Source organism: Anomalospiza imberbis, chromosome 21 (genome assembly GCF_031753505.1).
Source record: "Anomalospiza imberbis isolate Cuckoo-Finch-1a 21T00152 chromosome 21, ASM3175350v1, whole genome shotgun sequence".
In the NCBI taxonomy this organism is placed as follows: domain Eukaryota; kingdom Metazoa; phylum Chordata; class Aves; order Passeriformes; family Viduidae; genus Anomalospiza; species Anomalospiza imberbis.
Window position 1 is genome coordinate 8,037,559 of NC_089701.1, and position 18,574 is coordinate 8,056,132.

An 18,574-nucleotide genomic window follows, 5' to 3' on the forward strand; every position below is an offset into this window, starting at 1 on the left:
TCAACATCCCAAACCAAAAACACTGCAACAATCAGTCTTTCAAGTGAATAAACTCACTTTTGGTTTTTTGTTAACTTATAGGAAAATCCTGCATGAAATTACTTCCTACTATGCTATTTTAGATAATTTCATGTACTTAAAGAGTGTGACTCTGCCCAGAAAGGTGTAAGCAACATATTTGACACCAAGAGTCAAACAAAACACACCTGTGTATAATATTCCCCAGGGTAAAGGTGTGAGAAAAGCTTATTAACTTCTGAAACACCCTGAGAATTGCAGAAGACTCAACCAATACTTGCAAATTAAGAGCTGGGCCAAGCGAAGTGTGCACACCCAGGGCTGGAGCAGTTTTTTCAGGGTGTCGTGGAGGCAGCTTTGTAGTAACTGTCAGAAACACACTGTTCATGTACTCAGAGAAGCCTGGCTTGATCTGAACTGCACAGTCCACTAATGAATATGCATTAAGTCTAAAGTGTCAAAAAAATATGAAATCCTCAAATGTGATGACCCTGGAAGAACTATGTGGTTATTAAATGTTTGCAAAGAAAACTAATGGTGTTTTCTGTTGTATGAATTAAGGGATGTGCAAATAAGCAAATGGCAAATTAGTGAGGATTTGCAGTACATTGAATTCATAATATGAACTATGTTTTTAGCTCAGTTAGATGTACCTTTGTATTTAAAATATGCTTGATATTTTCATTATTTAGCTTGTTGATCTCAACTTTTCCAGGCCCTTTATTTAAAACTCTATTTGTGTCCTGCCTATCATGAGGAGACTGCTTTGTAAAAGTTATAGTGGGAATATAAATCTTGGACATGGTACTCTAATAACTTATTGACAATGAGGAGAGAAAAGGTTTCGGCAGCAGGAACTTTATCAGTGATTGTAGCATAGGGAAGATGAGATCACCGGGTTCTGATGCACCATAGACATTTCATCCTCATCTGCCTGGAGACTTGGTTGTAAAAACCATGAAATTAGAGGAAAATGAGACCGTGACATTCTTAAGAAGTCCTCTAAATTCCACTCTCAAACCAATTAGGTCTATACCATCCCTCACACACTCTGGCCTGTTGCCTCTTCACAACCCCTGATGACATGACTGCCCCAGCAATCAATGTCAGCACTCAGCATCCCTACAGCTGCAAGGATTTAACTCTCATCTAATCTGAATTGATTTTTTGGCAATTTAAGTTCATGACTTCAAGTCCTTCCTCACACAGATATGAAGAACAGAAGATTCTCCTCCCCTTTCATCAGCTTTTATGAGATTGTCATCATCCCCACTTCAGGCTCTTTCCCTTCAGTCTGAATCACTGTAATCCCTTCAGTGTTTTCTTGGAGCTCAACCCTTTTCCTAGACCTCCCTGACTGTGGTTCTGCTTTGATTTTCCCCATTACCTCAGGTTTTCCTCTAAGAACAACGTCCAAAACACAACATGCAGCACTTCAGTTGAAGCTGTGTCAGTGCTGAAGGAGCAATTTGGATGTCCTGAAGGGACACACACATAAAATATCAGGAGACAAAAGGTCTTCCCTCTGTGCAGGGGCACATGTGAGAATGTGCACAGGGTGGAGAGGAATCCCATGGGCATATACAAATACATAAAAATTGCTTTAAAAAAAAAGAGAACAGAAAATTTGAATATGTACACAAAAGAGTAAATAAAATCTGCCATGCTGCAGCATCTTGTCTCTTATGCCACACATAGCATCTGCACCTCCTTTTCACAGCACTGAACTGTTCCTCACACCAGTTCTCCACATTCCCAAATAATTATATACAGACCTACCAGCATGCAGCTCAACAATAAACCCATGATTCCTCTCTCTCCCCCTTTATACAATAAAAGCTCTGATTCCTCTGGTGCTTGGTCTCCACCAAGGTGGAGCCATTTATACACAGAGAGTACCCTGACATATTTTTGGGGTTCTCTATCCCAAAAAGAATTCCAGCGTTTGTTTTTTTTTCCCAGTGGCAGGAATATTGGTGAAATTTCTCAGCAGGATGTGCCTTCAGTAAAGGCTGGTCAAATTGTTCTGGCATTGGAGAACCCTGCGGCAGCTGGAGAGGGAGATTTTATTTTTGCCTTTGTTGAAAATTTATATTTTTTATAGCTGTCAAGAATCTAAATCAATTGCAGTTTTACAGAAAAGATAAACTCCCTCACCCAGACAATCTCTATCCCAGCCTTTAGATCTGCACCACAGGACATATTTCATATTTTTTATTAAGTACATATTGGATTTATAGAAGAGAGTAAAAAAGATTAAAGATGAATTCTTACAAACCAAGCACAGGTCTGGGAGGGCTGTTATGACAGGAAATTATAAGCATTATTTATTTATTTTTTACTTTTTTTTCCCCCTAGCAAGTCAAATTTAATCTGTTGTCCAATGTCTATTTTTTTCTTGTGAGATCTTTTTTTGGTCAATGAACTCTGTCAATGCTCTGTAGGAGCCGAATTTAAATTGTTTTACTCAGGCATGATGCTGATAATTAGCTTAACGAAGTGACAGAAGAACTCATCAGGGCTTTGGGCGAGCCCCAGCCCTCTTGCAGAAGGTTCTTCTTGGCACTCTCCCCTTGTTCTCTGCTCCCTCCCATGGCATCACCAAGGGAAGCTGTGAAAATCCTCATTTAGGGAAGAAGCAGCTCTATTACGGCCATATCCCACTTGTACAGTGACTGGGGCTAATGTTTCACAGAATCACTGAACCTTCTGGGTTGGGAAGGGACACACAAGAATCATCAAGTCCAACGCTTCAGCAAATGGCCCACACAGGGATCAAACCCACAACCAGCAATCCACTCTGGTTGTCATCCCAAAATGATAGAAATCCCATCACTGTGGGTGCTGGTCAAGGCTGGGGTTAAGATCTATCTTTGTTTTTGCCAGATGCTGTCTTGGGTCACTGGTGGGCATTTACAGAACCTTCTGGTTTGGGTGCTCCCAAAAGGAGCCTGCAGAGATGAGGCTGCAGGCAAGCCAGAGTGGAAGTGGTTTCAGTTCCAGCTGAGCTCAGCAGGAGTGTCAGTGTGTAAGTGCTGCTTCTTGGGAAGGGAAGTTTGCTCACACTTCTTCCAGAGCAGCTGCAGAGCTGGATGTTGTAATAAAACATTTAATAAACTGAAGGAGGGCAGCCAGTGCCAACTGCTTGGTCTGACCACAGAGCCTCTCTCTGCTGCGGAGGCAGGTGACCATAAAGACATGGTAACATCTCATCTTTGGGGTATTTTTGAGCTTGGAAAAGCCCCCCTGACTGATGGCTGTTCCATACAGCTCAACTTCCATTGTATGTTTTAGGATAATAAACTCTGCTTGTTCTCCTCATGTAGGTTTATAGTCACCATATCTTTTTTATTTAGCTCAACATGGGGTTGTGTAATATAAAAACTGGCTGAAACAGTCTATCACAAAGATTTAACTTGGCTGAAACTGGACTTCACTTCCAGCCTAGGAAGGTCTGGATGAACTGGTGAAATATCTGGAAAACCTATGTGAACTCCTGCTCAGAGGAGATGATCAGACCAGGTTTGCAGCTCGAGGGAGGTTTGTGAAATTAGGAGAAGCTCATACTGACTCAGTCAGTGCCTTCTGAACCTTTCGAGGCTCCTCTCACATTCTGCAGGGAGCACAGGTCCAGTGGCACTGCAGGTGGCAGTGAGTCATTTGGGAGGCTGCAGAGCTTTGTCTGGATCCCTGGGTTCCAGCAGCAACCTGGTTATGAAACACACCAGGCAATCTGCAGGGTAGTGAACTCCTTCCAGTTCCACTCAAGTGAACATTAGAAATACAATCCCTCAGCTGTTTGCTCTTTTGCACATTGGTAGAGAAAATAGCAGCAGATTTTAGCTAGTCTGTCAGCTAATTGAATACTTGCTAATGAACTAAGGATCAGAATGTAACAGGCTAAGGTTAAAGATTCACCTCTGTCTCATCCCCTCACCTATCCCCCAATCTTCTACAAACTGCTCCCATGGAGTGAATGCCCTGCAAAGTAGCTTCACTGAAAAGGTGAAATACTTTCAGCTTGACATCATCTACAAATACCATAATATGCTTTGGGTTTATAACCTAATATTTTCCTGGTTGTGAGCCAGTATCTGGGAATCGTGAAATACTTTTTTTCCCCTGACTATATATTAGAGGAATGATAAGAAATCAGAACAGAGCTTAACGCATATTTGTCTTTCCTTCTTAGTGCCTCAAAAGAATGCTTTGCAAAGAAGAAACATCTTTATCACTCACCTAGATGCATCAAGGCTTCTTTGTCCCAGGGCCAAGTTGCCACTCCAGCCAGCTCTTCCTCAGAGGAATTGGCAAAAAAAATGTTGAGGTGTGTGGATCCATCCAGTTTGAGTATGTTCTTAAGTTCATTGACATCCAAGTATGCCCTGTAGAAAAAGAAAAGCATTTTTTTCCTAAAGGTGACACAAAAGCAACAGAACACTGAAGAAGTGCTGCAATCCAGGCAAAGGTCTTATAATACCCTGCATATCAATCACCTGAAATGTTTTAATAACCCACTCCCAAACTTTGATTACTTTGCATCCATGTAGTGAATCTCCTCTAAAACTTCAGACCATTGATTAACTAAGGCCACAAAATCCAAGGTAAATACATAAAGCTGTCCACATTCTCAAGATAAGTATAGGAATCTATTTATTATGAATGTAATTAGCCAAGTATTATGGTCAATAAATCTTTTTACACCAGCAGTTAGCTTGCACATTTCCTCTAAGCAGTTTGTTGTTGTTACCTCTAATTTTCCTTCACAATAACAAGTTTCACATCCTCAGACTGGCACCACAACTAGCACCAACTCACAGAGCCACTCCTTTAGCACCAGTGGCAGTCACTGGTGCTGAAACCCACGTGGCCTAACCCTGACATCCCATAGCTGGTTGGGAATTGCTGTTCCCAAAAGGCAAAGTTGTGCCAAGAGGTTCCCTTGCACAGCGTCTCCCCAGGAGTGGTACCATACCATGATATAAATTCCTAAGGCTCCTCAGGTCCTCCCAGGGTGAGCAGCATTTCTCTTAGCTTTTGGCATGCCTGGAAATCACAGCGCAATCTGTTTGCCGGCAAGCTAAGCCAATCCCTTAAGCTTGATGGCTGTTGGAAGTACTTTTGCTCCTTTAAAGGAGTAAATTTTCTATTACTGGAATATAGGAGCACATACCATGGTGCCGCACTGCTTGTGCTGCTCCAACTCACAGTAAAGCTGGAGAAAACAAAATGTAATATTAAACCCACTGGTTCTCTGTTTCCAGCTCACACTGGCTTTTGATATGAAGTGTTGTGATAAGAGAAAAGCTAGAAGGGGGATATGTTGTGGTATGTCCACTTGACAGGTGGAGACCCTAGAGCAAGGGATCACTCTGAGCCAAGCGTGGTTCAAGGGCTGTAAGGAACAGACACCGCCACGGTCTTGAGCAGGCTGATTCCTGCTTCCTGGAGTCCCCCTTTGTGAGTGTGCATGGATGTGTAAGGCTCACATAGCTCTCCCAAACCACACACCCCCACAAGCTCTGAGAAGGGTTCCCTGCATACTTTGCAAGGCTTTTGCTCCCAGAAGGGTGAAGAAAAAATGGGGGAGCTGGCTCAGCACCAAGATCTTCTTGTCCTTCCCTGAAGGACTCCCAAATGGAAAACACATTCATATTTCCACAATAGCTTCCCCTGCCACTTGCTGAAGTCATTGCCTCCAAAATAGATCATGGCTGGGTGTCCCCAGGCCCTGGCTGACTCATGGAGGAAGATGTGCTCTTTGGGGACACCAGTGGAAGGGGATGTTTCCGTTCCACAGAGTGTTTATCTTCCAATCAAATGGGGATGACATCCTGAAGGACAGGGCAGCTCTGTGACCCTTTACACATTTCTCATCTCTCCAGTGTTCTCAACACATCCATGGAAAATACACAGACCTTCCCCTTAGCTCCTCGAGCTCGTCCTGCCTGGATCGGCACAATGCTCTGAGGCTCTGCTCCATTTACTTCCAAGATCTTCTTTGTGCCTTAGAAAACATCTTTTCCAAGCATGGTCTCCTACTTAGACACATCCATGAGCAATAGCTTGAAATTACATGTGAGAACTGATGTGCACTTCCAAATGTTCTCAGTGTGAGAGCATTGAGGGAATGTGTAACAGGGGTGTGACCACAGGGAGGGGACAGTGTGTGCCTGCACCTATGGCAGCATCATTGACAGTGAGCAAAAGTGTAAGAGAGAGTGTGGGAGTGATGTGGTGCTTTGTGCAAGAGAGAGGGGCAGAAACAGAAGCACCCAGTGTGATTAGAACAATGTTTATGTGTTTGTATCACAGAGGGAAGGAAGGTCCTGCTGCCTGGACTGACGGCGCTGTTGGCTCTGGATGCAGATGCTTTATGCACAAGCAAATCCCTGTAGGAGTAACCATAATCCAACTCCCCTCCTGAGATTATCATTTTTATCCTTCCTCTTCCCTCAGGGTTTCAAATAATCTAAACTAATATTTCTTTATTCTCAGCTGTCTCTTTGCTTATCGTTTACACAATCCAATCCCCATTTATCTCTCAGTGCACGGCCACAGTTGCTCTTTCTCTTCCATACAGCCCATGTGCTCCAACATCCAGGGCTACATGGATTATTACGGCAAAAAAAACATCCAGAGCAGACAGCATTTAACTAATTGGCCAGTGATGGCAATGCTTCACTGAGACTGGACTCATGCCTCATGTAAATCCATCCTACTTAGTCCTTTGGACTTGGTTTTCTGATATTTCTCTGACCACTTTTCTCTGCTAGCCAGGGGAAGGCTGTGAGTGAGCAGAATGTATTCAGTGGTGGAAGAACAGAATGCCAAGAGGGTTTTAAGCAAAGGATCTTCCCGGGTGTAGGTGTAAGTAGATCATGCTTGGAAGGCAATAAATGCAATCTCCTTCATGGAAGCAGCCAGTAACCCCCAGCATGTAAACGTGTCCGAGCCGTGAGCTCAGGCAGAGCCCTAGAAAATTGTGAGTGTGTGCCTGTGTGAGCGTGCAGGAGCAGAGATGTGAGTGTGGCAGTGAGGGCTTGGACACTCCACACACGTGAGGCAGACAAGAGAATGTGAGGAACCAGTGTGTGCGTGTGCAAGAGATAAAAACATGAGCTGGAATTCCTTCCTCTCCTTCCTCCCCATGTTTCTAATAACCTCCCATCCCTATCCATCATCGCCACATTCCTACACTCAAGGAGGCATAAATTAACTACTTTTGCAGTTCATGTCCAACTCCGTAGCCGCAGGCAGCAGACCCAGCAGTTACCAGGTCAAAACAGCTTTCAGTTATTGCTTTGGACTAGGCTGACTCCCCCCTGCTTCGTTATCAGCCCAGACTATCTGACCCAGCGCAATCTGCGAGCACTGCTTACACTTCTCAAGGTTATGTGGGTCCCCTGACAGAGGACATTATGTCTGTCACATGGGCTCGTGCCAGAGAGAGCCAAAGAGCCCAGCCTTTCCAGCACTGCCAAACTCGCATTTCAAAGACATGAGTGCAGTCTTGGAAAGGGATCAAAGCCTTTCCAACTGTCATTAGAATATTTCCTTTATGCATCTCTCTGTGAGTGCCAGCAACATATTTTATAAAATTCATTGGCTCGAGATGGTACCTCCAATATAAACCTGAATGGGGGAACTGTCAGGGCAAGTCTATGTGGAAAACAAAACAAAACCCAAAGCACAACAAAACACGTGTAATTCCTGTAATGGAAAAAACATACGATGCTGTGAGCATGCCTTGCTGGAGAAAGCCTAATGAGCCTATTAGTGCATCATAAAAGGTCTCCTTTGCTGGAATCTGTTTTAGACATAGAAATTCTATGGGCTGTTTAAGGCCATTTGGGACACCAAATCATATCAGGTAATGCTCACATTCCCACCCAATCTTTTCATCGACTTATTTGTTCAATGCACGGGTTTTGTTTTCTTTTTCCCTCTGCTGCAGTGCAAAGAGCCCTCTGAAACTGTTCTGTGCAGCAGCTCACCGTTATCCAGTGAACCCCAGCCCTCAGTCAGGGATATGGATCCCATGCAGTGCTCCAGTTTCAGTCTAATGGAGTTTTTAGCTCACCCAGCAGTGTCTCTCGGCGGCCCTACCCATCACACAGCCCACCCCATCAGTCACCCAGCCATTATCCCCGTGCCTGTCTCATCTGTCAAACCCATTTCCTGTCCATTTGGGCTGTGACTCGTCCCCAGGCGATGAGGTGAAGCACTTGGCCACCAGCCCCACCTGCCTGTGGGAGCCACTGTGAGGAGCTCCCTTTGCTGGACCTTCCCTCCACATCCAAACCCAGCCACAAACCCCTATGCTGAGCCACACATCTGGTAGTGGCTCTTAAACTCAGCTGATATCAGGTTTAATCATATTAAATCTGGTTTTGGTGACTAGAATTGAGCAGTTTTGTTGGGGGTTGGCAACTTTTCCTCCTTTTCTTCTAAGTCAGAGAGTGGTTTCCCCAAGTTTCCCTGATGTGGCTGGGCTGCAGCTTCTTGCACTCCTGGTTGTTTTTGCAAGGAACACAGAGTCTTAGAGACCTTATTGTTAGGAAATTTCCTACTGTTTGCTCCCAGTTATTCTCTATTTGCCTTTGGTTTGGTTTGGTTTGGTTTTTTCCTTCAAAGACAAGTGTCACTTTACAGCAAGAAAACAAACAGGGTACTTAAGAGATTATTTGTAAGATCCCATCCAAACACAGAGTAAGAACTTTGCTATCTGCTCACTATGGAGTATGGTCTGCAACTGCCTGGTGAGTTTGTTAGGAACAGAAGGCACTACATTTCATCCTTAAAAAACCCCAACCAGCAACAGCCAAAAACCAACAGCACCTGCTGAATCGGGAAGTCAGCCTCAAAATATCTCAGATTTCAATATCGAAATGCAGTGTCCTGTCCTTTACCTACTGGGTTCAGCATACAGCAGGACAGGGTAAATCTGCTGGAATCACAGGGCCCCAGTGAATCACTCTTCTGCCCAAGACTCCCAGAAGTGTCAGCCCAGCCTAAACCACAGTGCGTGGTTTAGACAAAGAGAAAGCTTTTCTTTGGACAGCCTTGGAACACTCTCCATCAGCCTGTGACAGATCCTGGTGTGATTCCCTACATGGTGTGGCTGATAGGTCTCGGTGGTGTTCCCTGTGTCCCTCCGGGTCTCATCCTGGCCCCAGGATTCAGTGGAGCAGCAGTGACCACAGCAGTCGGTGTGTGGACAGGCACCCAGCACGTGTCTGTCCTGGCTGTCCAACTCACACCGAGTGCCCGAGGTTTCAGGGAGCACTGTACACCTAGAGATTCTCAGTATCTGCAGTGAAGAGTAAGAACAGTTTTGAGATAAAGGATATTCTTCCTGAAGATAGTGGCAAGAGCCACGACTGCAACAGCACTGAAAGCTGACCTTGAAATGGGGCCATTTGGCAGATGTGCACAGCTGTAATTTATCTTTTCCTCTTGTGATTTCTCAGTCCTGGGTGGTTAGACAGCTAACTGTCCTTTTGAAGAGGCAGTGTTGATGCCAGTGTGAGAGCTGCCTTTTGCCCTCTGTCATAGAGTCACAGAAAAGTGAGTCTGGAAAGGACGTCCAGAGACCACAGCTGCCAGCCCTTCACCCCTAAGCTAAGGCATCTTCCTGTGTCACCAAGCAAATTTTTATTTAGCTCACTTAAAACCACACATGACAGGGACTATGTCACTGTCCCAGTAACCTGCAGCCCTTATTTCAAGTCCTTTACGGTCAGAAAGGTTTTTCTTTTTTTCTCTAAAGGTCAGCCTAAATATTTTTTTTGCTGTTAGAGGAGTATTTGTGCCATTCAACCACTGACAGGGAGATTGGATTCCCTTCTGCTTTACCAAACCTATTACTTATTTCAAAGCCTACTATATCTCCTGTACATCATTTCATTCTTAGGCTAAAACCATCTTATTTCCTCAGCCTTTCTCACTGCTTTTAAGACCTCTGCTTGTTTCTGATACTCTTATCTGCACTCTCCACATCTCTCCCAAAGGCAGGTCATCAAAAGGGGACACAGCCCTCAAGCTGAGAGTTTATCAGTGCCATGTAACTGCTACGTTTGTCCTGTCTGTCACCTCCAACCTGACACAAAGACACAGGAGAGATTTCAGACCTCCAAATATTTCTAACTTCTTTTTTTTTTTTTTTTTTTTAACCTGAAGTGTTATAGGTCTATTAAAAAACCTGTATAAAAAAAAATTGTGTCTGACGTGATGTTAAAGATTTGCTTTTGCTGGCAAATTCAATTTTGCTCCTCATTTCAGATGGATTGCCATAAATCATGTGCAGCAGGAAGCGTGCCTCATCTACACTGAGTTTAGTGCTAATTTAAGACACTGGTGTAAGTGTAGTAAAAATCATGATAATTTATTGATAAAGGTATAAATCTTTCAGTGATTGGGACAGAGCCTGAAACAGAGCAGAACCAGAATACTACAAGTGAGAGGCTTCAGGTCCCAGTTTAGATCCAGATCACTGCCTGTGTGCACACTGAAATCCAAGTGTGTAACTGTAATCCCAGCCACATCCAACCCAGGCAGTCGCTAGGTCATGTCCACAAGCATAAATTGCAAAGCACTGTCAGCACATGCAGGCTTGGCAGCTCTGAAAGAATTTCGGTTTATCTGCTGTAGCAAAATGTCCTCTACAGGCCCCAAAATCTGATCTTCTGTTACGAGAGAGGAGAAATGTTTTGGCAAAAAAAAATATAATAACGATAAGGATCCAAGAAAAGCCACTTAGGATAATTGTTCCACTGTAAATCCAGCTCTTTGGGTAGGTTTGTAGCCCCTGCTGAACTCCATGTCACTCTGTGACATTGTTAATGCATTCAGGTGAGCCTGCTAAACCTGGACATGGGGTTTTACATCACTGACAGGTTTCACATTAAGACTGACCCCTAAGCAAAAAATAATGCAAAATAAAAGCCAGCATGGCTAGAAAACTCTGGGTGTTCATTGATCCCAGATTTCCCTTTTCCAAACTGAATTAATTCTACCACTAGGATAGTGACTCAGGCTTTACTCACCCAATTAAACAAATATGTTAAAAAAAATATAGAAGGAAAATAGGAACTTTATTGTACAAACTATGGGAGTCTGAGAGCATCTCCTTGCTTGAAAGTAGAGAATTTTTACAACTGTCAGGTTATCAGTTTCATTCCATTTGCTTTGAAACCCAGGCTTTCCAGCAGGACAGTCCTAGAAATACACAGATTTCTACTGTAACAATTAATCTATAGGACTGAGAGGGAAAAAAACCCACCCCATACATAAAGGAAATTATTTTCTGTTATATTCTAAAATCAGGATTATCATCTTAGAACATTATGGGTGCATCCCTGCCCAGCCCTCTCTGACTTCAGAAAAGACTTTCAGTAAAAGGTACAGCTTTATTTCATGCAATCACTTAACTCCTGGAGGTTTGTTAATGCACGATCTACTTAACAGGCTGAACCACAGCAACAGGCTGGAATAAATTTGGTGCCTGGACTACTCCAGACTTTGTGCTGGGTCCTCTCTTGGTTTGTTCATGTGAGCCTGTACTCTGAGCCAGCCTCTGCTCTCACTGGGCTGCACATAAATATCAGCACTGATTATGATGTATTTGCTCCAGTGTAAATCTACAGTTAGAGCAAAATTTGATTCTCAAAGTGCAGTTTCAGGTTCAAATCCAAAATTTCAAAGGAAACATCAGTTGAAACGACCAATTTTTGCCCAATTTTTGGCCAAGGCAAGTTGCTTTTTAAAGGAGGGAGGCGGGTTTCCTCAGATCTCCACACGGATTCTCTCAAAGGTTTGTAAATCCTTGCCAAATCCTTCACAAACCTGGGCTCAGATTCAGAAATACAGTGAAAACAGATTTTTTTTTCTCTCTCTTTTTTTCCCCCGGCACTTCTGCTGCTGGTTCTGGCCAGGATAAGAAAGAGCAGAGGCTAAGGGAAAAAGATGATGCAAAAATTTTCAAATGTCTAACATGTTCTGTCTGAGCTCTGGGCAAAAACTTGGGATGGCTGTTCATGTATGCAACATTATGTATTCCTTTTCTCTCTTTATCTTTCCAGGCTTTACTACCCAGTTCTTACACCCCACCTTTAGATAACCTTTACGTAGGTTTAGAAAGAGTTGCAGTGCTACAGACCATAAATATCTGATCGCTGGCCTTCTGCTTTTGAAGGGTCTATGTCCAAGAGTGGAGCAACTTTTGATTCCGTCAAGCAGCAAGAACTGAGAGGACCCATTTCCTTGCATGACCATAACAAATTATTAATCTACATAGAGCTCCATAATATACTACAGAAAATAACCAACTGCACAGAACTAGGAAAGGATACTCTGGCTAGCCAACTTGCAGGGAGAAAAAAAAATAGAAAACAAAGAGAAAGCCTTGGCAGAGAGAATTGTGATCTTACTGTACAATTAACTTCTGAGACAGTGAGTAGGATTAAAGGATGGAACATTTCATTTAAAACAGCAAAGCATTATGAAGCATATATGCACATTTCACAGGCCTTTGAAATCAGCAACACTGGCAGGTTTATTTGTTTTGATTGCCTCTTTTTCTTTCTTTTACAACTTTGGGAATTTTTTTTTTCTCTTCTTTTCAAGACTAGAGCCAAATGACCCATGAGAAATGTACTGTAATTTGCCTCTTATCTATCCCTCATCTCCATCTGATATTCCCTCTGCCCTGGTTACCCTGATGTTTTTCCAGACTCTCCAGCCTGAACCATTGTAACAAGGAGAAAAGTCAAACCATAAAGAGAGAAGTAGCATAAGGATATTTTCAGGAACCTGTTCTGTTAAAACAGATTTCCTTTGCCATTTCATGAAAACCTCTTTTGGCTGCAGCCAACCTCATTCACGTACACGAGAGAATTTAAACCCATAGAGGAAAGTGTATAAATTTCAGACTAGTTTAACTCTCAGTTGTGCTGCTTGGCACTTGCACACTGCTTCCCCTCTGGGCCTCAGAAAGCTTCCTAAACATGAAGAGAGAAATTCCATTCTGGTCAAAGCCCTGACACCAGCCCTGCACTGCTCCAAGCCCCATCCACCCGCTGAAGTGATGCTGAAGCAAGACAAAACCCCTTGTGCTGGGCCTCCCCTCAAGAAATTTTACCATGAGTGAAGAAGTCATGAAATAGGCAAACAGAATATTTTTCCTTGTCTTCTGAATGGGAAAACTGACAGCAAGGATTAGCTCCTCTATCCCTTGAGCCTGCATTCTCTGGTAATATGGATCATCTTTCTTTTAAATAAATGGTGTCCTGTGTTGCAGATACTTGAAGTTTTCTGCTGGTGGCCACTAATCATATTTTATGAGCCTTCACTCATATTTTACAATTTTTGGCTTGTATTTTACAATCTTCAAAAAAGTCCTGAAGGTCTGGTGCTCCACTGATGGAACATTCGCACTCCCTACAATGAGCTGGTCCTTCCCAAATCTCTCAATTTCATCATTCCTGAAGACAAAGCAGCACATTAACTTCATCAACAGATTCTTGTGGAACCAGGATCTGCTTTCAATGAGGGAGCAGCCACTGTTGTATTATTTGGCATTTACCACCTCTCAACACAAAGCTTTCAAGAACAACCAATAGATATGGGCAAACACTGCAAAACAGCTCAAGTAAGGGACATTTTGATTTCAATCAACCTGATTTTTTAATGAAAACACCAGAGATCAGGACTGCAGCCTGTCATAACTCCCTTGAACAAGGGCGAGAGTTAGGTAGAGCCTCTGTAATTTAGAGATCTAGAGGAAACTTGTGACGTTAAGACAGAATTTACTTTAATTATGAGACTAACTCAGAGCAATTTCTATATTCAAATTTTCAAAAAATTCCTAATACTAAAGCTCAACTCCAGCCTGCCTTCCTCATCTCCACCCTGGGTCAGGCTTGAGATCACATTTGCAGCCTGTCCAGACATCTGCCTTGCTGGTGGGACCTGTGGGAGCCACAGTTCGAGTCACTGTGGTTGGACACTTCTGGAACAGTTGGAGTGACCTTGGTTTGGCGCTTATGGAACACTGGGAAATTATTTGTGTCCCCTCTGTAGAGTCCAGGAAATCATAGAATTACCCCATGGGCACAGCCCTGTCCTGGGCTCCTGCTCCCTGTGCCCTCTGCCCTTGCAGTAGCAGCCTTTTGTGGGTGGGATGGGTCCGGATCCTGGGTAGGCTCTGTGGGTCACGTATGTGGGAATATTTGGGATTTTTTGGGAGCAGCACACAGGTCTGGGTTGGGAGTACTGTGGTCATGGGGTGTTAACAGTGCAATTGCTGCTCCTGCAGGAGGGGACACGTGGCACTGTCCCTGCCAGTGCTGCTGGCACTTTAAGGGGCTGATCCTTCAGCATCTTCCCTAATTACCACACAGCAAAAAATGCAGGGTGAAAAAAGAGCAAGATCAAATTCTTTGCTCCTTTCATCGTACTTTTTGACAGTAATCCTCCCTGCACATAAACCCCGTGCCACAAAGGGAGATATACATTGAGATTGAAATGAAGAGTGACTTGGAATCAGGCCGACATCAACATAAAAAATAAAATAAAATCACATAAAATCACAAAGGACCTAGCATGTTTATTGCAGATCCTTCTGGAGTTGATGGGCCAAAATAACCACTCCAAATATGCAGCTTGCAAAACATCCCTTTTGCTTTGGAAATGCCGCTTCTTTTCTGTTTTCATTTTTACAACTCATGGACTTCCAAATCTCCTATCTTAATCTCCTGTCAGGATTGTGCATGAAGCGGGTCCTGCTGCAGTGGGAAGATCATCAATGGTTAGGGTAATCCCAATCTTCCTCTTTTGTGAGAACGAAATGAAAATCTGATTCAAATGAGACTGGCTGAAATTTCCTCTTGTTTTATCTTATGTAGAAAAGTGTAGGAGACATCCAAGTGAGATTACAAAGAACATGGTCTGGTGATGGAAACCTCAGTTCAAGGAAACCAAGTGTCCTGCAAGAGAAGTCTCACATTTTCAAGGTTCAGGAGCTGTTTTTATCTCTGTCACAACAAAGGAATTATATTTCTCTCTATTTGGTTTCTAGGGAGTTTTTTCAGGGGATATTGATGGATCTTAATGATAAATCTTTATCTTCAGCTGTGAAGCCTTGAACACATTTTTAAGGAAAAGAAAAAATTGAATAGTCAGATGCAAAGGACTACTAAATATTATGAGATTTGCAAAAGCTGGTTACTCTTGTTCTTTTCCAGCCATGACGAGATTACAAGGAAATAGAAAATGTCAGTCGCTGAAACTGAAATTTTACATGAGAACATTTAGCTTTGAAGTTCCCAGAATCCACAGTCAATTGCCAGGTGATCTGGCAGAAACAACAACACACCTGCAGTGAAAATAGTTCAGAGCTGCAAAAAGAAAATATTGCGGACAGTGTATTTCCTAAAGCCAACTATTTTTTTTTTTTTTCAATTTCTACTCTTGCTCTCTAGGAAAACAGAAAGAAATGAATAAAAGAGCAGGAGAGAGATGTAGTAGATCATACCTTTGTCAAGGAGACTGCTGGGAAGCAAAACATGCCAACAGCGTCTGTAACAGACACCACAAACATAATGAACTCCTTGACATTGAATTCCTGCCCCTCATTTCTCTCTGCTGAGTCCAAGACAAGACGCAGGAGGAAAGATGTAAATGAGCCTTTTCCAAAAACTCAAGAACTTTCAGAATTTCTGTTTTTTAAACCTGTGCAGGACCCACAGCTCCTGCACAGATCCCTGGTGTGCATTTGTACTTCCCAGAGTGGACAGTTCCTGAACTGGAGGAAGTAGCCAGCAGAAAATCAGCAGTGGGCAGCAGCCTGAGCCAGTGCCCAGGTCAGGAGTTGTATGGAAGGACATTTGGATTTCCTCACATATGGATCTGCTAACATGTGTACCAGAAAACAGGCACTATCAGCCCAAAACACAAGGCTGATTGTAAGCGTTCCCTGGGGGACACATTTCCCAAGACCCTGCTAAATTGGACTGGCAGCTTATGAAACGCACAGCTCTGATCCAGCATGTAACTGTAAACTATAGGAAATCATACCCATATATTTGGCCTTCAGACACGAGTGCAGAAATTGCCTGTTTTGGCACCACAAGCATGTGGATCCATGTGAATCAAACCCAGACCTCTTGCAGAGGGCTGTGAGAATGCAAAGATCTGTTCTCCACTGCCAAATGATAGCACAATAGGAGGAAAACTCTAATTTTCCTTTATGGCAAATTTTTTGGGCAAATTTTGCCCTGATCATGACTGCTGTGGACAGGCCATGCAGTTTAATTTCCCCATAAATTTGCACTGTATTTGCTCATTCAGCCACACATCAGCTTTTGCTCTGGTTTGCTCCTGTAATTTATCAGTGATGTGTCACTAACCACTTCTACAGCACTTAAGATCCTGATGGCTACAAAACCAACTCTGCAAAGGGTCCAGCAAAAACTGCAGATTGTCATTTTTGTCCCTGCACATAGACCCCAAATTAAACAAACCCATACTCACAAAGCCTTTGTTAGCATGAGATGTCTTGCACCTCCCTGTCATAGGCAGAGAGGGACTGTTATGAAATCCCTCACTTACACAATTCTGTGCCAGCCCAAGCACTTTGCAAAACCTGATATCCTGCCTGAGAAGGCATCCTGCAAGCACTATTGGACTATCTCCTCATGATGTTTTTATAAATCAAAAAGTAGAAATTCTTCAGGTATTGTTCCCAGGAGGATATAAAAAGAACTTTGTGTCTGATCAAGATGAGAATAGTTGAAGGTTTGAGCCTGAATTAAGACATAAATCACAGAGTCAATCAAGTTGAAAAAGACCTCTGAAGTCTTTAAGTCCAACCTATGACCAAACACACCTTGTCAACTACACCATGGCCCTAAATTCCACCTTCAGACTTTCCTCAAACACTTCTAGGCACAGTGACTCCACCACCTCCCTGGGCAGCTCATTCCAGTGTCTAATCACCCTTTATAAATAGGGCATTTTATAGCACAAACATGAGAATAAATCTATCCCCAAAAGTAAATCTGTCAGAAGAATAGTGAGTGTATGAGGAGGGAGCCAGGAACTTGCAGCCCTTTTCTGAATCAAATTGGATGCAGGGAGGGAAATCAAACGGCACAGATTTCTCCAGGCAAACTGGGAGAAACACTCTGATGTGTCTGAAGGAAGTATTTTACTCTGTGTTTGGAAGTTTATCATGACCGATCAATTCTGGAGGAATTAGTGACTGTGTTCTGGGTTTTGGCACTGACACAGTCGTGGTAAAAATGCTGAAGGCAAAAGGGAAGTGATTTTTATAATGCTGTGAACTGTTGCCATCAATCCTTACCCAGAACATTTCTCCTGCTCACTCCAGTGCAGTTCTGTTCCATAGGAGCTTTCCTCGGCGCTATCACCCTTTGTCTCAGGAAGGCTCCCAGCCTCTCATGTTCTCTGGATGGGGACATTGAAGCCACAGACCAAGGTCTTTGGGAGTTCAATATTTCTGTGGACTTCAAAGAGCTTGGGAGATGCAGCTTAGTCCAGGCAGACAGACCATCCATTTGGAACAACGTTATGTACTTAAAAATAGGAAATGTGGGATGATTGTTAAGAACACAGCATGATGGGTGAGCCTGATGTGAACTGTGAATGAATTTAGATTCCTGGTTTTGGGCTCTAAACTTGATGCTCTAAATCCTAGTGGAAGGATCAACCTTTTCCCAGCAATTATAAAGATTTTAAAATTTAATTCTCTCAGTCATGTCTATACCTGCAGTGAACAGATGGCAGGAACTGTTCCCTAAGGAACTGAGAAACAACTACAAATAGCCAATGTTCATCCTCAGCTCTCAGTGCAGTAAGAGTGACACCTCACATTTTTGGAGGAATCAGCATGAAGGCAAAATAAAACCCCTTAACCAGAAATGCCAAGCCCAAACTTATTCGGGTGTTTTGAATAAAATAAGTTTATGCAATTATGACTATTCCTCAGGCATGCCTGTGTTTGCCTCCAGATCCATTTTCAGGGATTGAGGACAGGAATAGAGCATTATCAAGCTCATGGGAAACAGGAGATCACAGAAAAATGTTGTTTTGTAATTGTTCTCGGCCAGTTGTGCAAACCTAAGCAGTTCAGATAGTTTGGAAATATTTCCATTCTCTCTGACACTCACGTGAATCAAACTAAGCTCTGGCTTTTCTGGTGTCTACCCACATTCTCTAAATGAGTGTAGCACTCTTTATTTACTTGAAATTTGTCGCCAGTTAATCTCTCCCTGTCTCTTTTTCAATTAAAAAAAATCAAATTAAGTAATTAAGGAAACACAAAGCTACTTAAAGCAAAGTTTTTCAAAGTGTAAAGGGGATTTCGATACCCACATTCTCCCAATAGTCAGTGGATCTTTTCTTGGCCTGAGAACAGAACTCCCCATTGTGCCTTTGGAAGGTGCACAAAAAATGTGCAGATGATTACAGTGATGGGTCTATTAATTGATATCATCTGGATTTTATGATATTGAATCAATGTCTGAGTTCTGAC

General features: G+C 43.0%; 1 protein-coding gene across 4 annotated transcripts in view; it reads right to left on the minus strand.

The window, feature by feature from the left end:
* PAPPA (pappalysin 1) overlaps window positions 1–18,574 on the minus strand; it is a 179,916-nt gene that overhangs the window by 124,202 nt on the left and 37,140 nt on the right. For all 4 annotated transcript variants that reach the window (XR_011005673.1, XR_011005674.1, XM_068211463.1 and 1 more), the window contains exon 3: window positions 4,258–4,403. Coding sequence is in view for 2 of the 4 variants with exons in the window: in XM_068211463.1 (XP_068067564.1) it covers window positions 4,258–4,403 (146 nt within the window). In the remaining 2 variants the exon portion in view is untranslated. The remainder of the gene's footprint in view (window positions 1–4,257; window positions 4,404–18,574) is intronic.